The sequence below is a fragment of the Ascaphus truei genome, chromosome 14 (assembly GCF_040206685.1).
Source record: "Ascaphus truei isolate aAscTru1 chromosome 14, aAscTru1.hap1, whole genome shotgun sequence".
Lineage (NCBI taxonomy): Eukaryota > Metazoa > Chordata > Amphibia > Anura > Ascaphidae > Ascaphus > Ascaphus truei.
This window is the reverse complement of record NC_134496.1, coordinates 22,764,694-22,783,659: the sequence shown is the minus strand read 5'-3', so window position 1 is coordinate 22,783,659 and position 18,966 is coordinate 22,764,694. Positions and strand designations below refer to the sequence as shown.

General features: G+C 46.5%; 1 protein-coding gene across 1 annotated transcript in view; it reads right to left on the bottom strand.

Moving 5' to 3' along the window:
- The window catches only part of LOC142465799 (sodium/hydrogen exchanger 9-like), a 429,942-nt gene that overhangs the window by 189,689 nt on the left and 221,287 nt on the right, over positions 1-18,966 (bottom strand). The window contains exon 8 of the mRNA XM_075570088.1: positions 14,697-14,850. Within this exon, the coding sequence (XP_075426203.1) occupies positions 14,697-14,850 (154 nt within the window). The remainder of the gene's footprint in view (positions 1-14,696; positions 14,851-18,966) is intronic.

Below are 18,966 nucleotides of genomic sequence, written 5' to 3'. Positions count from 1 at the left end.
CGGCATCACCTCTCCCCCCTCCCCAGCGGCATCACCTCTCCCCCCTCCCCAGCGGCATCACCTCTCCCCGCTCCCCAGCGGCATCACCTCTTCCCCCTCCCCAGCGGCATCACCTCTCCCCGCTCCAAATCACCTCTCCCCGCTCCAAATCACCTCTCCCCGCTCCAAATCACCTCTCCCCGCTCCAAATCACCCCTCCCCGCTCCAAATCACCTCGCTTCCCGCAGCTGCCACGCGGCGCGTAAGATGGCGGACCCCCTTCCTCCCTCGCGGCGCCGAGTCAGACGGTGGCGGCGCCCGGAAGTACAGGTAGGTGTCGCTCCCCACCTCCGGCGCCAAACGGAACTGAGAAAGGGCGCATCAACTGAGGTGTGTGTGTGTGTGTGTGTGTGTGTGTGTGTGTGTGTGTGTGTGTGTGTGTGTGTGTGTGTGTGTGTGTCACTGTCCACTGCCCCCCCCTCCTATCCACTGCCCCCCCCTCCTGTCCACTGCCCCCCCCTCCTGTCCACTGCCCCCCCCTCCTGTCCACTGCGTCCCCCCTCCTGTCCCCCCTCCTGTCCCCCCTCCTGTCCACTGCCCCCCCCCTCCTGTCCACTGCCCCCTCTCCTGTCCACTGCCCCCCCCTCCTGTCCACTGCCCCCCCTCCTGTCCACTGCCCCCCCCCTCCTGTCCACTGCCCCCCCCCTCCTGTCCACTGCCCCCCCCTCCTGTCCACTGCCCCCCCCTCCTGTCCACTGCCCCCCCCTCCTGTCCACTGCCCCCCCCTCCTGTCCACTGCCCCCCCCCCTCCTGTCCACTGCCCCCCCCCTCCTGTCCACTGCCCCCCCCCTCCTGTCCACTGCCCCCCCCCTCCTGTCCACTGCCCCCCCCCTCCTGTCCACTGCCCCCCCCCCTCCTGTCCACTGCCCCCCCCTCCTGTCCACTGCCCCCCCCCTCCTGTCCACTGCCCCCCCCCTCCTGTCCACTGCCCCCCCCCCTCCTGTCCACTGCCCCCCCCCCTCCTGTCCACTGCCCCCCCCTCCTGTCCACTGCCCCCTCCCTCCTGTCCACTGCCCCCTCCCTCCTGTCCACTGCCCCCTCCCTCCTGTCCACTGCCCCCCCCTCCTGTCCACTGCCCCCCCCCTCCTGTCCACTGCCCCCCCCCCTCCTGTCCACTGCCCCCCCCCCTCCTGTCCACTGCCCCCCCCCTCCTGTCCACTGCAGGAAATGCAGGGGGAGGAATCCATGCCTTTGAGGCGCCCCCCCCTCCCTTTGACGCCCCCCCCTCCCTTTGACGCACGCACGCACACACTGACTGACGCGCACACAAAGCCTGACTGACGCACGCACACACTGACTGAGGCACACACTGACTGTGTGCGTCAGTCAGTCTGTGTGTGTTTGTGTTTCTGCCTCAGACTCACTGACGCGCGAGCAAACACACATTGACTGACGCACACACGCTACATGAAGCTGTAAAGGAGGGAGGGAGGGGGGGGACTGGATTGATGTGAATGGGGGACAAACAGAGAGAGGGGGGAGGAGAGAGAGGAACGGGAACATTACATCCCGGGCAACGCCGGGTCTCTCAGCTAGTGCTATATAATTGTTTCAAGAAACATAGAAAGCCCAAAGCAGAATTGCTGTTTTTCCCCAATCCTTTCATTACTAGAAGGTTCACAGCTGCAAGTTTTGTTCCGGTGATAAGTGAACCGTTCAATTTATTACAGATTTGTTTCTAGGAAAACGTGTTGTGAAAAAAAAGAAATGGTTAGAACTGAGAGCTTTCTAAGGAGCTGGCATGCAAGATAGACAGAACTCACTTTTCTAAAACATCTCTCACTAAACCTCAAAGCCAGTGAAAAAAAAATAAAGGAAGTTAATCAACTTGGCAAACTTGCACATTATATATCTTATATATATAATATAATATATAATGTGCAAGTTTGCCAAGTTGATTAACTTCCTTTATATATATATATAAATATATATATATATATGCAAATATAGCTGTATGCTCATCTGCATGTCTTAGGCAGGTCTGCAACCCCGCCTTTCCCCATTATCACCCAGCATACAGCACTTCCACTGCAGCAAGGGATTCTGGGAAATGACATGCAAATGAGCACACAGTGTCACTTTTTGCCTCAATAACCATTTTTAACATGGTTCCCTATAGGCTTAAGCTTGCTGCATGGTCACAGCTTTGAGCACAGCCAGGGTTAAGGTGCATACCCAGAAAACCACCCACAGACAGCTGTTTCGACCTTGATGGGTCTCATCAGTGTGGGGTTGATTTTACTGGGAAAGCAAGAGAGGCTATGGGATAGGCTAAACCATAATACTGAGTTAAGTTATGGTGAGTAAAAAAAGTGACAAAAACCCTCCACAGGAAAGCAAATATGCAAATATAGCTGTATGCTCATCTGCATGTCTTAGGCAGGTCTGCAACCCCGCCTTTCCCCATTATCACCCAGCATACAGCACTTCCACTGCAGCAAGGGATTCTGGGAAATGACATGCAAATGAGCACACAGTGTCACTTTTTGCCTCAATAACCATTTTTAACATGGTTCCCTATAGGCTTAAGCTTGCTGCATGGTCACAGCTTTGGGCACAGCCAGGGTTAAGGTGCATACCCAGAAAACCACCCACAGACAGCTGTTTCGACCTTGATGGGTCTCATCAGTGTGGGGTTGATTTTACTTATTATGGGGTTGATATATATACACACACACACATATACAGTACACAGTATATAAAGTCTTTTTTGGGCGGGGGGGATATGCTTAATAACTAAAAGATGCATTCAGCTGAATGGTTCATTCTTGGTTGAGCTTTTACCTTTCATCTTTCTAGTTGTTATCCATGTACTGATTTGTCTAAAAACTGAAAAAGCTTGAGTCACAGTATAATGAAAAACATTGATTGCAAATTAGTGTGGGCCTCACATAAGTGCTCAAACTTCCTCCCAATCTCTTAAATCGTTCTTGCTCTATTGGTTCTTAGTCTTGGTAATGATTCAGCCCTTGTTTTTAGGCTGTAATCCAAAGGCAAGTGGTTTACATTGCTCTTGCATGTCTGTGTTAGATGAAAAGCCAGACGATCCAGAACTGGACAACAATATTCAATGACAATAAAGCCAAGTTGGGGATAAGAGCAGAGATGTGCAAAACGCTGGCCAGAATTCGAATCCGCCATGGATTGTCCAGTTCCTTTCAACTGTGGAATGCGGCGAATTAGTCTAAAAAGGCAGATTCGTCCCGTCCCCCAATTTTCTGATTACTGCAAATACGTCACACGGATTCAGAATCCGAAACCGCAAAGATAATCAGAATCCGTAAGCCGATTTATTATGGGTGGAGTATAGAAATAGATAAATAGTAGTGCAGCCCCAAGTTGAAACCATCGTGCTGTTCCACAATTGGATTTAAGTTGAATCCGTCGACAGATTCTTTAAAATCCGTGAACCTGAAATTGGCGGATTTTGAAGAATCCGCGCGGACTAAATATTATGAAATCCGAACTCGGATTTTAGTGTGCGGATCGGATTGGGTCTGAAAAGCCTGAGGAAAATCCTCTGGATCGGATTCAGTCCTCCCATCTCTAGTAATAGGAGAGTGTATATCCATGTAGCACTGCCGTGCCCATCAGCCACAAAGCTCTTCTTTCTTAAGATCATTTAGGAAAATAAGCGAGAAATCATCTCCATCCACTGACTTCCATTGGGAGGAGAGAGCTTTAATGAGATAGAAAGTAGACAATTTACATAAATATCGTTCAAAACTCACAATGTATTAAAAAAAAAACAGATGCCACCAAAAACCGGGAAAGTTCCAGATTTATGCGCGTGTACAAGTACAGTCGTAGTAATGCTATTACGTTACCTCACACCTTTAAGTGCAAAGGGGAGAGGAGGATAGGTCTATTACCCCTTATTTCATTGGCAAGCGTAATAGTCCCGTAACACTTTGGGTTGCAAGAACCATTCATCAGATGAGTTGTAGGTGGTCACTGCAATGTGCCATGTAGTTATAGTACAACTGGGCATGCCAACGTATTAAGGGGGCGACAGACCTAAGCCCCCCTCTGCACCTGAAAGTGCGTTAATGTGAGTTAAGTGGACTTTTAAGCAATATTACTACAACTACTTGTGCATGCTCCTGAATCTGGAACCTTTCCTTTTTTTGTGACACTTTTTTCAATAAATTATGATTTTTGTGTTTCTTTGTTCGTTATGTAGTGTGCCTGTTTGACGTCACGACATGTCATGGTTAAAGCGGCGTAATTTGACGCCGCGTGGTCATTTTAACTGGAACTGCAAGGGGAAAAGATGAATTTGCAGAAGACGACGGAGAAGACCAGTAGACGCCGCCGCAGTTGAGCAGTCGACAGCGGCCAAAATGCACACGCCCATGGCGATCGGGCGAGTGCATTTGTCGACCCCTGACTATTGGAGCCTCCGTTTCCAAACATAAATGACAATATTTTGTAAGATTAAAAAAAGACAAGCGAAGCAGTCTGTACAGTTCTGGAATACATACAATCATGATCTGCATGTATCTTAGTGTAAGCAAGCTTTGAAAGCAAGTTAACACATATAGGGGGTTATTCAGTAAAGTCTCTCGACTGCAAATGTTTCATTAATATTTTAGAGAAAGAAAGCGCCATATTTATCAAAGGAAAACCCTTCCACTAAAAGCAACTTGAGTTGTTCCTTTGAATCTGGTGCGGTCTTTGGCTCTGGTTCTTCCTCTCTCTATCTCTCCTCACTACAGGGCAAGGGCACCCGCAGCCGTCCTAACTCTTCCCCACCTCCCTAGTGGGGGCAGAGGTATAATCTCGCACACTCCTCCCCGTAGGGAAGAGCACATGGGTAGGCCCCAATCTCAGGCTCCCAGGCGTGTGACCTGCCTTCCTCAGAAGGAAGGAACAACCTCCAAATTTAGGGTGGTGCGGCCCTTAAGTACAGCCAGAAGACGGGCACCCCGTTGTCAAAGCTACAACAGGATGTACCACCCCCTGTTGTCACTCAAGTGCAGTACCAAAGGTGAAGGGGAAAACCCCATATCAACTACTGACAAGCCTGTGAATACCAGGGTTTATTGCCAGCCCATTGGTTAGAATAGTAGCCAGGGGGTACCCCGCTACACTTATATATTTTTTTAATATGTATTGGAGTCTTTTTTATATGCATTGGGGTTCTTTATATGCATTGTTTTTTTTAATATGTGTTGGGGTTGTATATGTATTTGGGGGGGTTTATATGTATTTGGGTGGGTTATATATATATATGTATTTTTTTTGTATTTATGAGGGGTTTCTATATATATTTTTATATGTATTGGGGGGCTTATATGTTTTGGGGGTTTCAAATGTATTGGGGAGGTGGGTTTTTTTGTATGTATTTAGGGGGTTTGTATATATTTGGGGAAGTGTGGGGGTTGTATATATTTGAGGGGGTGGGGATTTATATGTATTTGGGGGTGGGAAGTTTTTTGCATTGGGGGTGGGGTTTTTTGGTATATATTTTGTGGGGGGAATTGTGTGAGGGTGAGGGGGATTGAGTGAGAGTGGGGTCATTGACCAAGGGGGGGAGAGATAGGAGAGAGGGTGTGAGTGAGGGAGTAAGAGTGGGACGCAGGGGAGAGAAATACATGTGAGGCGGGGGGGCAGGGATTGAGTGAGAGTGGGGTAATTGATGGAAGCAGGGAGAGTGAGAGGTGAGACGGAGGGGAGAGAAATACATGGGAAGAGGAAGAGAAATAGAGGGGGCTCGCGAGGTGCGAAATAGGGGGGGGGTCGCGAGTTTTGAAATGGGACTCACAACGCTGCTGATGGTGGGGGGGGGTCGGTCAGAAGTATAGTCCTGGGCCCCGTGAAATCTGTCTGCGGCCCTGTAGACAAGCCCACACCCCTATGTAACCTGATTCTTTGTTGGATTAAAAAAAAAACAATGGCATTTTTCACTGAAGCAAAACTTTTATCAATTCCCTCTATACAAGGTTAGAGAAAATGGCAAGATTGGATGCTCCATGACTTTCAGTGCGGATCGGCTGTCTTTTAATTAATTTTCCCCCTGGTTGGTTACCGCGCGGGAGACATGGTTTAGCTGGGATTTTGTTTTCCATGCTAGTGCCTGGAAACTTGCTCATGGTCTGACAAGGTCACACAAATAAGTGGATGTCAGTAATCCCTTTTTAGATTTCCGTAACAAGGGCTTTAAAGGTCACGGCGGGTCTGGAGCCAAGAAAGGCTGAAAGCACATATCAGATGGCCATTTATTTTAGAGGATCTCTCAGGGCAGCGACAAACGCTTCGAATTAACGAAGGCAAATAAGGACCAATATCACGTAACCAAACGAGAGCGGCAGTGCCACTTGCACGGCGTTCACATATTTGTTGTTGTTAGAAATTGAAATCACATTCTCTTTCCCCTGCTAATCACCAGCCTCATTGTCAAATTACACAACAGATGTTTAACTCCTATAGTACTGTAGTGCCCACGGTTATTCTAACACAAACCAGTGGCAATCGCCAAAAAGACCCAGGTACATGCCGGGTACATGCCTTAAACTAGACCCAGCGTTTCTGCATTGATTAATGGCCCATCAGATTAACAGCGGGGGTCCCTGGCAGTCCCATTCAAACGGAATGGGACTGCCAGGGACCCCTGCTGTGTTAATCCGATGGGTCATTAGTCAATGCAGAAATGCCTTAAACTAGCCAGGTTACACCCAGCACGTACTCAGAATGTAACCGGGCTAGTTTAAGGCAAACTTTAGAATACTTGTGGTCTCGTCTCTACGTCCCGCTCACAGCTTGCCACTTGCGCTACGACCAAAGTCTTGACCCAGGCTCCAGGTAAATGAGCGGAGGGTGGAGTTTAGGGATGACAAGTAGTTGATTGGGGGGAGGGGCAGGATGGGGTGAAGGGTTCAATGGGCCCTATGTACCTAGGGAGATAAGATGATGGGGCGTGGCCAATCATGGAAATTGGGTCTGACTAAGGGGTTTGGCCGCTCTATGACATTGGCTCTGGGATATCCCAGCTCTTGTCCCTTTTCCTGCCTACGGTGCTTTCCAATGTGTAGTTGGTTCCTTCAGCGCGAGAGAGAAATGTTCCTGCAATTTTGGGATGACCCATAATTCGGGATGACCAACCAAGACACAGTCTAATCTATCATGAGTCACTGAACTTAAAATAACAGCAGCGTTATTATCTCATATTGGGAAGATTCCTTAACTAGCAACAAATATTGTTCGTGTTGTGGAAGCTGCCATAGTGCTTTTTGAATGAGACTGTAGATCAGTGTTTTTTAACGAGGGTTCCCTAGCACCCCTAAAGGGTTCCCTGTAATTCTCAGGTCATTTGAAAATTGTAACAAATACAGAAGAATTTACAATGCATCTGATCTCAGACACGCTATTAGAGAGGGTTGGGGTTCCTTACAATGCATCTGATCACAGATGTGTTATTAGAGAGGGTTGGGGTTCCTTACAATGCATCTGATCTCAGACACGCTATTAGAGAGGGTTGGGGTTCCTTACAATGCATCTGATCACAGATGTGTTATTAGAGAGAATCCCACAACATAATTACAGGGTTTCTTAACCAAAAAAGGTTGGAAACCACTGCTGTAGGGTTTTAGTGTGGGAGCTATTAATCTTATGTAACCCTTATGTATGAAGTTTACATCGAGTTGAACTATACAGTGTATACGTGGCAATGCTCAGTCTCTCGCACCTGCTCAGGGTGCTGGGTCGGTGCTTGCTGGGATATGCAGATAGAATAAGGATGGATGCCAAGAACATGTCAAGTACAAAAAGAGCTTTATTCACAACAATTTAAAAGGCTCTCCACATAAGACATTCTTCACGTTAGACATATTAACTGGTGGCAAATCATAAAGTTACTCTCTGCTTCTACCCCTGGTAGCTCTAACTCCTATGCTGAGAGGTACTTATGCTTATTTCCCTTAGTAATAATTTGATTGGAAATCTCCTGCATAGCGTAAAATGTCCCATCTCAGGTTGGTCCTTACTGGGAATACACTCTTTCTGGGATCACTACTGTGTACTGCATACCTCGTCCATGCATATTGGATCAGGAGTTTGCTAAGGACCTTCTGGTGGGGCCGATCCAATTAAGCTCCTGAGCTACTGCTCTGAGCTCCAGCTAAGCACATGCTCACTCCCCTTCCCGCATGAGAACAATCTTTACTAGTCATTACTATAAGCGCTAACTAGATAGGGCACGTTCATTAACTGAAAACAATAAACAGGTACAGAGGACACTGTTAAAATACATATCTATACACTTAAACATATAAGACACGGTGAGGCCCTCTGTCAGAACTCCAACGAACCTGCTTCTAGAACATTGGGCAGTAGTATATATACCCTTCTATCTCCTTATGGTCACTTCACTGGTCACCAGACACCCTACATCACATGATGGGGAGGGGCAATACCAGAGTGATCCAACCAGGTTAACCCATTAAGGTCGTTAACCCCTTATATTACTTAGTAGTCCCCAAAGGGGGGCTCCACTTATTCATATAATGAAACAAACACTCAAAAGGACAAGCCATGAGTACATTGACTGCGTCACTTTGTTGCGAAACCAATTACACATTGACAAGTGGAATGAATACTTCACAATTAAATGGAACATGTAAAAACCAGGTCAACCCTGACTTTTGGAGGTCCAGATTACAAACTGTCCTCCTTCCAATGAAAAACTATACAACTTTGTTCAACATCGTCATTTGATTTGAAAATGTGTGATCTGAATATGGAGACAAAACAAAGGGTTTATTCATTAAACTGTGACGGTCCCTATTGACACTATATCAAATGGGAGTTTCTGTGCAATAGTGCCCCGATCGGCACAATCACAATTTAATGAATAACTCCAGTTTAGTCAGATTTAGATGTCATATCAGTAGATATTCTTTAAGATCCAGCATCATGCAGATTTCCTGGTACTTGATATTACATTTAAATGATGTTGCTATGGCAGCTGTATGAGTCACCCTAATGATGCTACAGTAGGTGTTTTCTCAAGTTTTAATTCCTTAGCTGTATTATTTTAAAGGATTAATTAAGCATCAAATACCCATAAGTATGTTTGCACGTCTTCCACAGGTCCAGAACACCCGTTTGATTAACTCCACTGTCATGTCACAGCAGACACGGATTCTGGGTAGTGACATGCAAATGAGCACCCCGTGAACATTTCGTTTTTTGTCATACCCCTTTCAAAATGTGTCAGAGATTAATTAACTCTCTCAAATAGGATTTTACGTTTATGGTTAACGTAGCATTTACCAGAAGTACGATTTCGGGTCTCTGTAAATAAATCTTTTATCACTAAAAAATGACACAGGAAATAAGGATTATGCATCTCCAGGCAGCTCTGAGTGGTCACTGCTCTGGCATTAGAACCTCCAGTGCCTGAAGATAGGGTTTCCAGCGGGTTGGGTATCTGGGTAAGGTACATGTCCTCTAAGTAGCAGGGAAGGTTTAGTTGTGGTCTATGATTGGTCAGTTTTGAGCGGGCTTTAGAGGGTTTTAGGGTATAATAATCATCTGGGATACACACAATGTTGGACAGCTATACCTTGTCACTCAACTGCCCGTTCTCCCTCCCTGTGTATAAAAGAAAATAATGATTAAATCAATCCATTCTTATAAATTGTTCTGTTTATTGTAATGTTTTGCACACAACTATATATATATATATATATATATATTTTTTTTAAATTAAATATATATATATATAAATTAATATTACTTGTATACTTTCTTTGTCACTGCAAGCCTGGGGGACATTGCCAGAGGTTTGTGGGTGGTCGTGGGTTAATGGTTTTGCTAATTCGGACCTGTAAGTTAGGGACTGGTATGGAAGTATGGCCTCGAGTCTATACCTCATGCCACCGCAACTTCGTAGTTTATTGGGTATTACGGTGTGTGTGTGTATGTATGCATGTGTATATATATATATATATATATATATATATATATATATATATATATATATATATATATATAGTTTTGTTAATTATTGGAATGTATTCCTTAATAAACCATGTACCTCTGAATTGTATGTAGTAGTGTGTGATTTATTTCCATGTCTAAGGGTTATGGCATGATGGGGGGTGGCGAGAAGTAGGTCGGCCCTTTGGGGATTACTGCAATAACCAATACTGATCAATACCAATCATTCTGCATTGTTAAAGACCTGGTAACAAGTACTGTATCTGTATCCACACACTTCATCTTTCACCAATGAGCAAACCGCTAAAACAAAAACGACAGAAATCTATAACACAAACGATCTATAACACGGTTTACGTAAACCTCAAGACCAACGTGGATCTGTGTGAGCAAAATAAGCCTTTATTCCCACGTGACAATAACTGTATACAGCACAGTATGTATGACAACTGAAAGGAGACGGACAGTCTGTGGTATAAGGTGTCGTTTCTAGGCCACTAAAAGTACTGCATGTTATTTTCGCGCTCGGTTAGAAAGTCGGCTGTTGCATTTTGACAATAGTGGTTTATCCTCCAGAGAAGAAAAGCCGTACAGCTGGCGCCCTAACAAGAGGTTTACTGATAGTTCACATTAGAATTTCCCTATAAAATAATTAAAGGCAGAGAGGAGCATTGATTTTTTTGGCCTGTGTATAAGTAAGGACTTCTCAGTAGTCAGTGCCAAAGAAATCTGCTGAGCACTGTCACTGTGCCGGCCAAGCTTTCTGCACATTACTTTGCAGTGCAAGTCTTACGGAAACACTGATGCATTTGAAATCTAGATAGCCGACTAGCTACGCCGCCCCCTCCCCAGATGCATTAATTAACATGTCCCCGCAGCGTCATTTGACGTTGGCACAAAGGTAAGGGGGGGGCGGCGCGAGCACTTGGGGAGAGCAGGGGGGGGGGAGTAAGGGGGGGGAGCACCAAAAGTTTGTGCACCCTTGCTCTAATATATAAGTTCCTTAAATGTTCCAGCATTCTATTTATTTTAGTAATATATAACATTAGCATTTTCCCACTCGTACTACAAATTCACTGTTCTTCTTAACTACAGATGTAACCAGATTTCGTGTCCTCGCTGCCGTGGACGAACAAGCGAAAGTGAGCGACGCCCGGGACAGTGTCTGCCCTGATCGCGCAGCGTTAGTCCTTCAAGTGAGCGCGGCTTTGAAGATAGCAAGTCGTGCTACATCTGTATAAGCATTAACCACTTCAGTGCTGCCTTTTACTGCGCAAGAAACTCTAAGTGAGATCGTTATGTTGTCCTGAGACCGTTGTTATGTTAAAACGACCTACAGTATGTCTCTTCTTTTCCATAAAAGTGATAGCAGTTATCACCTTTATTGTGAAGACTTAATGAGGCTATTGATTTAAGAGTGAACCCGTGAAATTGGTAGTTAAAATTAAATAGAGTTTCTCCTGTAATTTGTAATCTTTGTCAATTTAATCAGAATAAGATGGGACAGGGGGGGGGGGGGGGTCTCTAATGACTTTCCCCTGCCCGTTCTAGTCTGGTGGAAGCTGTCTGAATGCTTCTTCTATTTCAGGAGTGGCCAACTCCAGTACTCAAGGGCCACCGACAGGTCAGGTTTTCAGGGTATCCCGACTTCAACATAGGTGGCTCAGTCTTCAACTGAGCCACTGATTGAGCCACCTGTGCTGAAGCAGGGGTATCCCCAATACACGACCTGTTGGTGGCCCTAGAGGACTAGAGTTGGCCACTCCTGTTCTATGTCTAGCTTTGCCAAGGGCTCCCTTGCAGCCGATTCTTTGAATGGCTGTGTCAAAAGATCCCTGTTGTTTCTGTCTTTGGCATGGTTTCCCGAGCTACCCTTAGTATTAACTTCTTTGGAGATTTTCTTGCCTGCTACAGACGTAGCCAGACTTCCCATCCCCAGAGCCGTGGCACAGGAAGATACATTCCGTGGCTCTGGGGAAGGTTAAAACAATATCGGTCCCCCCACAGTTATTAGCCCGTGCTTCCCGGGTGACATAACGGTCACGTACCCGGGGGGCTTTCCCCCGGCAGCGAGGAAAGCATCTCTGACCACATCTGTACGTGTGCAGATTTTACGTTGCGTTGACGGCTGTTACTTCGAATTTCACTCAGTATTGGGGTCTTAAAAGCCTTTTTCCTAGGAAAGATACCTATTCTACCCTGGGATATTTTTGCAGCCAGTCTGTTGAGCGATCTAGTTTCACTGGAGTTGTTGCCCTTGTTAAAGTAACTGTGGCTGGGTAACTTGCTAATGTGGGAACCATGTTTCCTAAGGCAATCCGTGCTTGGGGGAGACCCTTCACAGGACATGCATGTACGCTTATATACAGCTCCTTCCCCTAGTACACTGCTTCTCGTTATAAGCCCAGCATTCTCCTATCTTGTACTTTTCCTGCTCCCCGTCTGCCCACGCTGCCATTTTGGAGAGGAGTGGCAGTCACCATTTAAAGTTGTAGACCAAGAAATATCCTAAATGTGTGATTTTTTTTTAAAATAAATCAGTTCTGTATTATTTGAAAATACTTGTAGCATTTTAAAAAAACAACAACTCTGACTTACACTTTTAATGTATTATAATGTAACAAGCATTTTTTTGTTTCTATAGTAACCATTTACACAGTCACATCCCCTTCCTCTTCTGAAACACCCCTTTTTGAGCCATGCTCTCTCTCCAGCAGTACACCAATTGTATCTAGTGACTGCCTGGTCACATGATCTTCCCCACAGAACGTTGCATCTTTGGTCCTCTCTGCTGCACTGACTGACGTTTAGTGAACCCCCGAGCTGAATCTTCGCCGATCGATCGGCAAGTTAGCTAATTAATTATCATTGGTTGGATTGTATTGATACACACATTAAAGGGGGAAATAATAATAAAAAAAAGTTTGGACTGCTGCTTTAACCATCAATGACTATTTTTTCTCCTAAACTTAGTTATTGTGCATTTTCTGCCCAAACTCTTTAGTCATATTCATGCAAAGCAGAACCCCAATATAGTCTAAATGTGGAGTCAATTATTTCCATATACTGTATTAGGTTTCTACTGAAGTTGAAAACAAACAAAAACGTTTAGTCAATAGCTTGTACAGTATTCTTGTGCGTGTTATCTTTACACGCTCCCCCTCCCCATGTCGCCTGTGCCTTTTCTTTTGGCACTCCGCCGTTACCTAGTAAATGTCTACCTTCTTCCCGTTCAATATGGTGTGTTTGCTTTTCTTGGCAGATGTAAGTATAATGAGCTCATGGCACAAGTTTGTGTATCGTTCATTGCCGCTGCACACAGCCCCAATGTGGTTTTTTTTTTCTTCCAATCTTTGCCACCTTTGTTTGCCCAGAAAGTTCTGCAATAGAGAACCATCCGTGCCACGGCAAATAAACCTTTGCTTGATATATAGCGACTTCGTTCTGCGCTACCAACCTAAACAGACCTTTTAGGGTATATGCAAAGTTCAACATGGCAAATATACAGGTGAGGCTGCGCGGCTGGTAATTTACCAAGTCACCAAGCGTAGGTTAATTCTGCTGCTCCCACTCACTCACTCGATCCAACGGGACCAGTACACCACATAACATATAAAAGAAAGGAGCGCAAGAAAAAAACAGGATCAATATGATATAATGATAATATATAATGATATATAATATAATGATAAGTCACTTTATGTATTCAATATTAAAAAATGGGGTGTTAAAGGTTATTTACAAAAACGGCACCTATCCCACATAACCCCTTCCTTAACATGAAACTAATTACCTCAGCAGTTGAAACTATTTGCCCCAAACCGATCCCGGTTGGAGACTCTGATGTCCGTCAGTAACAGATTCACCTGGGCCAGCAGCGGAGCTCAAGCTGCACGCCTGCTGCGGTGTAAGGGAAGGGGGTCGGTGGGAATCACCGCTGTGTCCTGCGCCTGACCTCACACGTCACCGCCGACACTGAACGCGTTTCGTGCTACAAACACTTCATCATGGGGTTCCAATAGTTTCAACTGCCGAGGTAATTGGTGTCATCTTAAGGAAGGGGTTATGGGGGATAGGTGCCGTTTTTGCAAATAGCCTTGTTATATCATGTGCTGTTAACACATTTTTTAAATATTGAATACATAAAGTGACTTATCATTATATTGATTCTGTTTTTTTCTTGCGCCCCTTTCTTTTATATGTTAAGTTCAACATGGCGGATGGTTGACGCACATACTACTTTTTTTGGGAGGTGGTGGGGGGGGGGGGGGGCTGGAACCATTTTTGACACCTAAGGTGCACACTGAGAAAAATAAGGTGAGTTCACAGACGCATACATGCACAATTAAGTTTGAGATGTCTGTGCATCACTTGTATGCCAAAAATGACATTTGCAATGCTTAGTACTACGGTGCTCAACTCCAGTCCTCAAGACCACCCAACAGGTCAGTTTTTCAGTATGTCCCAGCTTCAGCACAGGTAGCTCTGATTGAGCCACCTGTGCTGAAGCAGGGACTTATTGAGCCACCTGTGCTGTAGCAGGGATATCCTGAAAACCTGACCTGTTGGTGAACCTTGAGGACTGGTTTAAACGGAACCCATCTCTTCTCCGGACCTGGGAAGCGACTTCCCGGCACATTGGATCGGGACCAGAGAAAACCAAAACCACTGTAACAGAAATCCATGGAAAATGAGCCAATGTAAAAGTTACCCACCGGATTTGGAGCCATGTCAGCATTGGCGTCGTGCCCCCTCCGAAAACCCACACCGTGAAGAACACGACCAGCAGCGTTGTGGTGAACATCATTTGTTTGGGTTGAGAATCGGTGTCCCGGATTGCCAGAGCAAATGCTATTGCTCCACGTAAACCTTCGGGATGGAAATCAGATATGTAGCTGTTAATGATCTGCATTGCATACTATTACTGCAGCGTCGCGGCCCATGTCTACTAAGTGGCGCTATAGCATAAACCATCTTTCCGGAAGACACCTTACAGCTCGCTCACTTCAATGGGCGGTAAAGGGGTCTTCCAGCGCTGGGATGCGCATTGTGGAATAGCATCGCTTAGTAAATATGGGCCCTTAGCCTCAAATAGTCTACAAACACTGCCAATGAAATATTATTATTATCGTGTATATATAAAGCACCCTGCATATTATGCAGCGCCGCACAATGGGCATTAACTGGGTTAGCAACGAAAAAAGAATAGCGGTGTGCAGCGACGCACCGAGGGCTAGAACTGGCAGCAGTATAAAAAGTTTACTGGCACATAACAAAAGGCAGAGCAAAAAAACACTCACGCGTTTCGCACCTTACTGGCGCAAAATGCGTTAGATTTATTTTCCACTGTGCTGTGCACCGCTATTCTTTCTTCGTTGCTGTACATCTCATATACGGCTGGAGCACGCCTACGGTTGCCCACACTTACAGGGCTCCTGTGAGTACCTCTACAGGCCCGTTTTCAGAGGAAAGAGATTTTGTTCAGTTAATTACTGTGGACGGTGTCAATTAATTATTTCATGTACAACATTAGATTTTTAGGGACAGAGATATCATCATCGGGTTTTCCTCAAGTGGCTTAGATCTTAGTCTCTTTTGTTCACATTGATTAATTTTGAATGTCATGCCGATATATGTTACTTCGACCAAGAGGACTTAGGCCAGGTCCCCAGTGGCCACGGCTGCGCGCGCGACGCACATAAGGCACAGCCCTCTATGGGGCAGTCCCCAGTCGGCGTGTGCGCGTGTGTGCACAAGGCGCGATTTGCGAACGCCTTGGCCAAAAGACAAGATATTTGTCTTTTGGCGCGGCGGCCGAGCATTGGCCACGTCACGGCGGCGGTTCACCCAATGAGGGCGAGCTAGCCACGTGAAGCCATGGCCACGCCCCCGCCATGCCTCCCTGTCGCGAGTTGCCAGTAGTCCACCTGGTCGCGCTGATGCCGGAAACGAGCGCCGCCAGGCACCCTGGCGCCCGTACTGGGGCCTTAGCCTTACATCCATCTGGAGGATCAATAAGCTTTTCTGGGTGTATGTGGACTTTTTTCATTTCAAATATAATTAAACCGCACCTATATGTGTTTCTGACACTGCACTTAGGTTTTTTCGGACGCACGGTTTCTGGGCTATGCCCTATTTTTTCCTATTAACAGGGTTAGCCCAATTGAAATAAAGCCTTTCCTCACATTTGTTAATTGCGAATAAGCTTATAATATAATACTATTCAGCAAAGCACGACTAATCTATGCACAAAGGATTATCCGGGCAAAACCAACATCATCTAATGATCGGAGTGCGGTCAGAGAGAACTTTTAGTTGATTAACACTTACTAATGTAAATCGGTATCAGAAACACTGCATGCGTGCAGCTGCGGCATTTCTCACATAAAACTCAGAGGTTCGTGAGATGCTAAAGTGCATGAAACAAACTCATCCAGGCAAAGCCGGCGTTCAAGCAATCACGGCAAAAAGCAACATCAAACAAAGACTTCACATGTCTCATTCTTGTCTGGGAATTCCCCCACACCGCTCTGCTAAGTAGTTGCTATTAAGGGTGCATTTCCCTTAAAAAAAAAATATATATATATATATATATATATATATATATATATATATATATATAAAGATGAATGCCCAAGAGTTAGAGGCCGGGGGGGGGGGTTATATTTGGATTTGAGCCATGTTAAGTTCAGCTGTAGGGACCCCCTGCTTTTCTAGATGTACGTGCTGGTATCTCATGTATGTTTCCCGCGTCCCAAAAAACAGGCCAATGACGTTTTGGTTTCCCTATTGGTGCGTTTGATTCGGGACCTTTAAACCCACATGTTGCTCGCCCAGCCGGGGCGGCTACCGGCATAACCTACGGAGGTAAGTATATCGGGAAGCAGGGTGTCCTCAGAGCCGACATTAACATGGTTCAGTTCCAAATACCCCCGGTTTTCCACCGAGTACAAGCCCTTCCCTTCTTTATATACAGTACGCTGAAGTGCCAGTTTGAGCTGAAAATGCCCACTGACTTATTAAGGGATTTTTCATCGGACTGTGGCCCAAACTGCTGCTTCAGCGTATATAGAGTTGACGCCTTAGGCACCTAATCAATATGCTTTGAAACCACTTCCCAGCACTGCAGAGGAGATCCGCTCCATGCAAAGGACTGGCACTAGCATCTTCTCCAGTAGAGTCAAGCAACTTCCCAAAGTACGAATAAGGGCTTTGGCCCATATTTACTAAGTGGTGCTATGCCATTAGATGTCTTACAACCCATTCACGTGAACAGTTTAAGGCCGGACTGGCCAACTGCAGTCCAGAAAGATCCATCAACAGGTCTCGACTGAGCCACTGATTGAGCCACCTGTGCTGAAGCAGAGATATCCTGAAACCCTGGCCTGTTGGTGGCCCTTGAGGACTGGAGTTGACCAGTCCTGGTTTAAGGGGTACAATGAGATGTGTTTGCGCGATAGATCCCGTTTTCTCACTGACACAGCAATCTTTAATGAATAGGCCTCAGTGTGGGTGTTAATCTTGTCTGTTTATATTCTACTTGCTTGTGTGAAGCTAGAACAATTTCAGAGAAGCTCAAGAGAGGTATAGGTCAGTGAGCTAGCAATGTACTGGAGACAGGAGTGAGCTGCACTAACAGTGTCATCTGTCATGGGTTTCAAATGTTCCTTTTAATGCAGATTCTTGTGTCACTTTGTCACCTATTTGTGTTTCTCTGCTGAGCTCTATAAACCAGGACATTTGGTCGTTATTTGTCAGTATGTCTCGCAAAAAAAATACATCTGGTTGTAAAGTTTGATATGTATTTTATTCTAAATTGCAGGATGGAAGCAGGGGGTCTCTGGAGCTGAACCCCGTTAATTTCAGCTCGGGGGGACCCCCTGCTTATCGAGATACTTACCTCCGTAGGGGGTGCCGGTATATCTTTTCAGTTTAAATGACCCAGTCGCAAGGGCCAATAGGAAGCCGCCCTGGATGACGTCACAGCTTCACAGCGTGACGCGGGACATTTAAACGCCGCCATTATGCCGAGATAGCGGGCCCCCCTATGGAGCTAAGTATCTCGGAAAGCAGGGAGTCCCCGGAGCCGAAATTAACACAGTTCAGCTCCGGAGATCCATTGCGTCAATCCTGTAATAAAAAAATAAAGAAAAAAACATTACTGTAACGTGTGACATGATTATTAATAAAAGGGGGTCCCTCCTTCTCTAGAGCCTGCAGGGGTCCCTCCTTCCCTAGAGCCTGCGGGGATCCCTCCTTCCCTAGGGCCTGCAGGGGTCCCTCCTTCTCTAGAGCCTGCGGGGGTCCCTCCTTCTCTAGAGCCTGCGGGGGTCCCTCCTTCTCTAGAGCCTGCGGGGGTCCCTCCTTCTCTAGAGCCTGCGGGAGTCCCTCCTTCTCTAGAGCCTGCGGGGGTCCCTCCTTCCCTACAGCCTGCAGGGGTCCCTCCTTCTCTAGAGTCTGCGGGGATCCCTCCTTCTCTAGAGCCTGCGGGGATCCCTTCTTCCCTAGAGCCTGCAGGGGTCCCTCCTTCTCTAGAGCCTGCGGGGGTCCCTCCTTCCCTAGAGCCTGCAGGGGTCCCTCCTTCTCTAGAGCCTGTGGGGGTCCCTCCTTCCCTAGAGCCTGCAGGGGTCCCTCCTTCTCTAGAGCATGTGGGGTTCCCTCCTTCCTTAGAGCCTGCAGGGGTCCCTCCTTCTCCAGAGCCTGCGGGGATCCCTCCTTCCCTGGAGCCTGCAGGGGTCCCTCCTTCTCTAGAGCCTGTGGGGGTCCCTCCTTCCCTAGAGCCTGCAGGGGTCCCTCCTTCTCTAGAGCCTGCGGGGATCCCTCCTTCTCTAGAGCCTGCAGGGGTCCCTCCTTCTCTAGAGCCTGTGGGGGTCCCTCCTTCCCTAGAGCCTGCAGGGGTCCCTCCTTCTCTAGAGCCTGCGGGGGTCCCTCCTTCTCTAGAGCAGGCTCTGAAATGTTGCTCTCCTTTGCTTTTAATATGCAATT